The sequence below is a fragment of the Lingula anatina genome, chromosome 2 (assembly GCF_051362555.1).
Source record: "Lingula anatina isolate TDL-2025a chromosome 2, LinAna3.0, whole genome shotgun sequence".
Classification (NCBI taxonomy): Eukaryota; Metazoa; Brachiopoda; class Lingulata; order Lingulida; family Lingulidae; genus Lingula; species Lingula anatina.
This window is the reverse complement of record NC_141768.1, coordinates 40,327,671-40,335,588: the sequence shown is the minus strand read 5'-3', so window position 1 is coordinate 40,335,588 and position 7,918 is coordinate 40,327,671. Positions and strand designations below refer to the sequence as shown.

Sequence of the window (7,918 nt, the reverse complement as noted above, 5' to 3'; positions counted from 1 at the left end):
TTTTAATTTCAATATTTAGTAGTTATCAACAATTGTTCTGTTGATCTCCAATATTCCAAGCATATCCCACATATTTGCTTTTTGTCAATCACTTTTTATCATGCCTTAAGCCTAGCAAATAACTTGCATGGGATTTCACGTGCAACTTTTGAAAAAGCGTAGCCTAATAATATTATCTTACTTAAAAAGGATGTGCGTGATTTTTAAACAAAAACCCCAGGCTCTTGCTAAAAAGATAGTAAAGAATTTAAAAAAAAGATGAACAGTCTCTTTAAGGTTCATAATCATAATTTGACAGTTGCAAACCTACATAGTGGTCAATTTTTCTGCAGCGTGCATTGTCTGACATGCTGGCAAACAGACGTTTGTATATAAGCAGAAATCTATATTTACTGTTTACACAGCGACACGAAAGAACACATGACGAGTCACGCGTTAGAACGATTCCTCCTGTCAGACAAGCGGGATAAGCGAGCATATGAGAGCCTGCCGTCTGACCCGAGCCACGCGAAGGACAGGAACAACATGTCAGCGGAGAAAGAACATCTGATCAATGAATCCGGAGGAGAAGCAACGCAGCAAGATGTAGTGGAAAAGTACGTTCTGCCTGGCTGTGCAGAGTTTGTGGCGACCCTGCTCTTTGTATTCGTCGGGTGCATGGCCGCGGTGGGCACTGGTAGCGGGCCCATTGTGAATGTAGCTCTGGCACACGGACTGACTATTGCGCTGGTTGTAGCTAGCTTTGGGCATATAAGGTTAGTGCCTCCGCTCCAACGTGAATTGCTGTTCAATGTTTTGAGAATTTCCAGGAAATATAGTCGGTTAGGTTTTTCTGTATTGTTGTAATGACATGTGATAAGTTGTACAGTTCCGCGTACAAGCACGCGCGCTCGCCTTCACACACACACAAACACACACACTCAGAGAGAGAGAGAGAGAGAGAGAGAGAGAGAGAGAGAGAGAGAGAGAGAGAGAGAGAGTTTTGACCCCTCATCTTGTATTAGACTCGCAAGCAATAACAGGCATAAGTTTCCTAATGGATTTCCCAAATGTGTATCGGCACATTCGTCTGAGGGACCAACAATGCAACAACAACAACAAAAATCGCAATCCTGGTAATATATTTCACCCTTCTCTCAAATAAGTCAGAAGCACATTAGTTTCCATTGTTTGTCATTATGTTAAAGAAACACTGAAGGCAAAAATATTGTTAAGCACACATTCAATATATGAAGGCAGTGCAGTAAATTTTGGCCATTTGCCTATGTAATTTATGATAGATCATTAATGATTGTCTAGGTATCACGATTGTCAGAACAGTCTGGTGAGGTGCATCACTCTAGAGTGAAATGATACATCTTTTATTTTCGTCCATGTAACAGGTGGCAAACAATTATTTCATCCATATGTACATGAAAAATAATGCTAAGGAACCTTTTTGGCTAGATTGAAAACCATTCTAACCTAGCTAAAGACCGCACAGATAAGTTTTGTGTACTAATGTCAAAAGCCGTGAATTATGATGAAGCGGAATGACTTGCAAAACTTGCAAAACCCCAAACTACGATTGTTCATTTTGTGGCTTTGTAGGTCATAAGATATATTCTGTCTGTTTTTTTTACCTGTCATAATTCCAGATGTTATGGAGTTCGCATTACATATATATATATATACATTAAAAAAAAACATCATTCAACTGTTCTCGTTACATGTGGGCGTGATCCTTAAGGCTGTTTATGTTTATAACAGGTGAGATAAAGTCAAGAGCGGTCACATGACAAACCTGATAACATTGCACAATAAACAATATTCGATCCACTTAACGGAGACGAAGTATAAATCTTCGACCAGGCTGTAAACGGCCCCTCGTTAACATAAAAGATCTTTTCAGTTTTGAAAACCTGAAATGGAAGGGTTCGGGGTATTATCAAGGAACTTAAAAAAAAAAAATATATATATATATATATATATATATATATATATATATATATATTATCAAGGAACTTGGAGTTCTGTTCACAATTTGGTAATTGAGAGATTGATGGGGGTGAGGGTGTGGAGGGCTCTAAAAAGCGCATTCAGGTTTGTAATAGTCTCTGATTGCTGGTACATTCTGGTAATAGATTTTCCAAATGTGTCTCAACATACTTCTAAGATTCTTTTCACTTTTTTAAGTAGTTCTGAGCAGAAGCACAACAGTTGCCTTTGTTTTACATTATATAATTACCAGCATACTCGGTAACGGCGGAAATATTGTCAAGACCTCATTTTGTGATTATTGCTGGCGGTAATGAACAACTATGCAGCCAGCATATCCCGTTAATATGTAAGACTCATACTCAGTCATAGGATAAAAACAAGACATCAGATATCTTTTATTCAGAGCCTTTTGTAACAGATGACGATGTGAAATGCAATTTTGATATTAAAAATCATACTCTCAGGCGTTTCAACATGTTTGAAAATATTTCCAACACAGGTGGAGGCTACATGTACTTCCTCATTGTGCAGATAGAAATAAGTGCTATCACTTGATTGAACAAGTATTCCCTTTGCAGCCTGGAAGCCTCAGGCTGTTAAATATTTTCATCTGTTTTTTACCTGTATTTACAGAAAATACCTGTACGTAGCATTAGCATTATCACACCTGTCGGACATCCTTTTAGATAATACAATACGGAGGTATCGTTATAAACAGTCACATGTCTGACCTAATAACCTCCGTGAACAATAGATAATCTCTTTAACGTGATTTAAATTTCAAACCTCGCCTGATTCAAAACAAGGTGTAATACGAACATCTAGTTGTGGATAGGAACAGAAAAAAAGATTGAGCATGAGGTTTCATAAAATTTCATTCCCTCAAAGTCCCTTACCTCTATGTTAAAACAACAGTTTCTTCAGACAACACTTTCATACCTACGTATTGTAACTTAGATTGGCAAGCATCCGAGATAACCTAAGAGCGCATTCAGGACAGATGATCCGCGGATTTACTGATTCACCAACTAAATATGGCCGACCCCACTTAAAATGCGATGCCTGAGGGTTTCCCCGCCTCCAAATGCGCCATTAAACGGATTAAATCTCGGCTCCAATGTTTAATTGCTGGGTACCTGCAGCGACGGCGCGTGTGGAGGCGGGGAGACCATCAGGAAATCAGGGCATTGCTTTTTAAGCGTTGTCAACCTTATTTATTCGGCGGATCAGTTAGTCCGTGGTTCATCTGTTCTGAATGTGCTCTAAAATATAACGTGACTGGTACTAGCCTTGTAAACGTGCGAGAATCCCCGTGAGTTGAGTTAACCTTTTAACAATATGGATAAAACTCTGTGCCGGGAAAGTCATCTTAGAAAGCGATACAAAAATTTAATAACTCGTAAAACATGGAGAATAAGCACTTGCGTGCTGTCGTTCTAAAGACGGTGGTTATACAGAAGTTAAGGGAAAACATTCAGAAAAAATGCCAGTGGATAATTTCTGTCGGCATTTAATTGTTGTACCGCATTCGCTAGTCTGATTTCTGACCCTGCTTTCCTCTGAATTCTGCGAAATAGGGGAGACCGGGGCTAGTTGGACCCCGGGGTAAGTTGGCCCCCCGTCAATTTATGAAAAAGTAACTACGATGTAAAAAAATTGGCCACATACTCTTGTAAAGTGACCGTAGCCTACAATGCTAAGGAAGTGTCGGACGTTAAAAAGTTTTACTTAAGCGGTGAGTCGAAATAAACTTTTTTTGCACCTAAAAGTAATTTTGTTTAAGAGATTTAAAAATCTATTTTCATATGCTTTTGATCGAATATAAGATATGTATAGGGCATCAAACTGAAGCTCATTGTTTCAAGTTTCACGGAGATGTATCATCGTTGCTCATTCTAGCACCATAAATGGCTAACATCCTTTAAAATAAATAATGTGCACCCGGGGCTAGTTGGCCCCCTTGACTCGGGGCAAGTTGGACCCTCACATTACCCACAATCCTTTGCGCGCAACGCTGTTTGAAATAAACAAGTTGGTGAAATTGACAAAGCTTGCCGGTGTTTACCGTCTGATTGATTTTATTTAATTTGTTCTCTGGTGTTTTTTTGAAAATTTATATTAGAAATGTTCTGTTGATTGTATGTATTAAAAAGCGAAACTTTCTTTAGAAAAACATTTATTTTGCCTTAATTCATTGTAAGGGGATTCAATTTGTATTTACAGTGTTATATGTGGCCCCAAGGGGATTTTCCACCCCTCCCTAGCTAGAAACCATTGTTGAAACAAACTGAGTTTGTTACTCAGTGGTTTAAAACTGAATTTGTTACTTTCTTTTAATACGAAATTTTTTATTCGTTTTCAATTATTAAAAACCTGCTTTATACCATTATTAATTTATTCTTAATTAAAACAAAACAAATTTTATTGATAGATATTTTGGTTCTTGCAACACATACCCCCCCCCCCCTACAACGTGACGTACGGAAACCTAAAAAAAATCTGCCTCATTTGAACTATTTATTCATCAAAGACTCTCAAAAATCAATTTAATAAATTAAAAATGTATAAAAATGTATTTCAAGGCGTTTACATGGGATATATACTTCATTTTCGTAGAGGGGGGCCAACTTGCCCCGACCCTGGGGCCAACTTGCCCCGTGGCGGTGCAAGTTGGCCCCCCTGACGTCAACTGCGCTTTTTGTCAAATCGTGAGCCATCTGGCATTACATGTATGTTTGAAAAATAATGGCGTTGCATACGTAGCTTAGTTCATAGGGCTTACTTTGAAACCGGTTTTGTTACTCTAACCCATTCCTAGTTGGCTCTACAAGGCCAAAAGTGTCTAACGGGGCCAACTAGCCCCGGTCTCCCCTATAGCTTGATTTTACACTACGTCGCGAGACATTCCAGGCTATTTCGGATGACCTCCATTGTTCCCGCCACCTTTCTTTATTCAGTGCTGTTTTGGAGCATTAATGACCTACATCTGTTGCGGTTATTAACAAGTGGTCTCAACTTTAGTCATTACATTTTAATTCAACAGGCAAACTGGCCATCATACCAGCTCATACCAGTAGTTATTGGTCGCAAAAGTTTGTGCATTATAAAACATTGATTTAATTTTCCCCCAAAAAAGTAATTTTCATTTTCAGTTCATGGTTCAATAGCAATTTTTAATATGAATTAAGTGCAGGCAATGGTTTTTCAGCATACATAATCTGCGAATTCCATGGTTTGCATTACCGTATTACACTTCAAAGCTAATTTGTCACAATTGCATCACACAAAAAAATCCTTTTTTTTTGGGGGGGGGGGGGGGGTCATGGTTTTTACGTTCCATGCAACAAAAAGATTAACTCAGTAAACTCAACTGAGTTATTTTTACGAAATTAGAACCGACTTAAAATGACATGTGTAGTTCTTGGATATACCAAATTATGTTTGTGGACATTTCAGCGGGGCTCACGTCAATCCCGCGGTTACTTTGGGGATCGTTATAGCAGGTGGGATTACCCTTCCTGTGGCAGTCGTCTATCTGTTCGCCCAGTTACTTGGCGGCATGGTCGGAGCAGGGTTTGTCCGGGTGAGTAAGAGCCTATGTGAATTTTACGTACAATTCTATTACCGTTTATCTTGTGTATCCCGCCTTTGGGAAATTCGGGTTCCGAGGTGCAACGCAGACAACAATCTAATGCTCAAGCGTTTGATGAGAGTGTTATGTCTGGGGACTCATTAAGTACATTGGGTTCTAAATTAGACATACAATTGGAGAACCCACTTTATTTGGTGTTTAATATTGACAATAGGCTAGTCATCCTTCAAATTTCCGGCCCCTGCGTTTTAAATGATATCTACGGATGTTCTCTAGTGCTGAAATTAGTGTTTCACCTTTTTTGGATTAGACATAGGATGTGCGCATATTTCCTCTTACTATATATGCGTGCAACTAACGACCTATCATTCACCATATACTATTCGTTTGAACGTTAAAAAGGTCCTTGAATAAGCAAAGTGTATTTTTCTATAAAAATAAATCACGGGAACCATTTTTTATAGAAAATCGGGATCAAATACAGTATAACATATCTTTGCATATGTATGCATTGATGACAACTATGGAAATTATTCTTCCAGTTATTAAGCCCAGTAGAGCTATTCAATATGACAAACGGTGGAGCGCAGACGATCAACCCTAGTGTAGTGACGTGGGGGTCAGCCATTGGTTGTGAGATCTTCCTGACCATTGTGTTAGTTTTTACCATTCTGATGGTGGCTGTGGATAGTAAAACTAACAAAACATTGGCACCAATTATAATAGGCGTGGCTGTTGTTGTTTGCATCTTAGCGGGGTAAGCGGTTCGTTTTCCAATACCCACGGTATCAATTCTAAATCAGCGATGGGATCTAACATGATCACATAATGCATTGTTTTATCCATTATTCAAATGTTAGCAAGAAATGAATAAATAATTAGATAAACAGGCAGACAGGTAAATAATTTACAATGCTGTATATTGTTTTGATCACTTTTGCCAACACCTATTTTAATAGTTCCCTAGAAAATGAAAGAAAGAAAACTGCCCTCCTCATCCTCTCTCTCCCTCTCTCGTATGCTTATTTGCTTTATCTTACAGCGGCTGGCTGTCTGGGGCCTCTATGAATCCAGCCAGAACGTTGGGTCCCGCGGTGGCAGTAACAAGCTACAATCCTGACATCTGGAAGTATCACTACATCTACTGGGTGGGGCCATTCCTCGGAGCCTGCGTGTCCGGGCTATTGTACAGGTATAGCAGTCGTAAAGAATTCGTGACCAGAGTTTGAAAATGTTGGTCCTATTGATAGGTTTTCTTTACTCTGTACGCTTGCTTATTCTTCAGTTTTGGGGCCCTGAGATTTTTCATGTATAGATATTTAAGTTATTTAAAGAAAATTAACAAATTTGTGAATAAATTGATCATTTTAACTTCAGTTTTGTAAATTCTTTATTTGGACTGAGTATACATATTTTGTATGCATGACCCAACTATAAGTTTTTTTATTTTATTATTATTATTTTATTTTATTTTATTTTATTTTATTTTATTATTATTTTTTTTTTTTTGCAGGCTGGTTTTCGCGTCCCCTGACAAGAGAGTGTGGCGCAGATAGGATGATTGTGCTTGTTGCACCGTAATACATAACTTGTCACATCAAACACACTGGTATTTGCTGTGTAGAGAAGGCTCCGCTAACGCACTGGATTTGCAGCGTACTGCCATAAATTTGGTAAAACAGACATCGTTAATGTAAAGTTCTATAATACTCGGGTTTTGTGCAATACAACCCTTTTTAAAATTTGTGTATTCTGATACTTAACAAAGGACCGTTATGGTTTGTAGGGCATTGATTCAAAAATTATATGCATAGGCTTAAGAGCACACTGTACCCCCAATCTTGAACACACTTTGTGTGTGTGTGTAGGTAAAAGACTCATTTCAGTTATATTAAAAAGGTTTTCAGAGAAAAATCAGGATTGAAGGTGATGAATAGGAAGAACCAATGTTCTCGCACTACCGCAACATCTCCATATCTGGCAATAAAAAAGAAGAGGGCTGGAGCCAAAAGTACGTTTTAAGATAGACAATTTTGGAATTTGGTCTCTTTTACACATAGATCACTTGAAATTATACAGTGTCACAAAAAAACTTCATTGGTTTGGTATTGGACAGGAGATTGTTGCCAGGTATATCAGTCGGACAGTTACCAGTTGGTGGGGTGCACTTGTAGGCCTATGCACTGTATTTTCCAGTTTATAACGCATGCTACAAGAAGATATGGCTTGCGTTAACTGTAAATATTTAATGGGCTATAAAAATTCGAATCTTGAATTATATAAGGACTTTCGTTTTCACTATAAAAATGTGTTAATAATCATGTATTAAGTGCTTTGATTGTAATT

The 7,918-nt window shown here is 38.2% G+C and overlaps 1 protein-coding gene across 1 annotated transcript; it reads left to right on the top strand.

Annotated features, from left to right (window-relative positions):
• The first annotated feature begins 342 nt into the window (after positions 1 to 342).
• On the top strand, positions 343 to 7,897 carry LOC106178790 (aquaporin-8). Its single transcript, XM_024077920.2, has 5 exons — positions 343 to 755; positions 5,437 to 5,563; positions 6,115 to 6,329; positions 6,615 to 6,764; positions 7,086 to 7,897. The coding sequence occupies exons 1-5, from the start codon at positions 421 to 423 to the stop codon at positions 7,126 to 7,128; spliced, it is 870 nt and encodes a 289-aa protein (XP_023933688.2). The 5' UTR covers positions 343 to 420; the 3' UTR covers positions 7,129 to 7,897.
• Positions 7,898 to 7,918: the final 21 nt, after the last annotated feature.

Bases quoted from the DNA above. Each gene is read 5' to 3' on its own strand.
- LOC106178790 (XM_024077920.2), top strand. From the start codon at position 421: ATGACGAGTCACGCGTTAGAACGATTCCTCCTGTCAGACAAGCGGGAT. The intron at 756-5,436 runs GTTAGTGCCTCC...TGGACATTTCAG, and splicing joins GCTAGCTTTGGGCATATAAG to CGGGGCTCACGTCAATCCCG. The intron at 6,765-7,085 runs GTATAGCAGTCG...TTTTTTTTGCAG, and splicing joins GTGTCCGGGCTATTGTACAG to GCTGGTTTTCGCGTCCCCTG.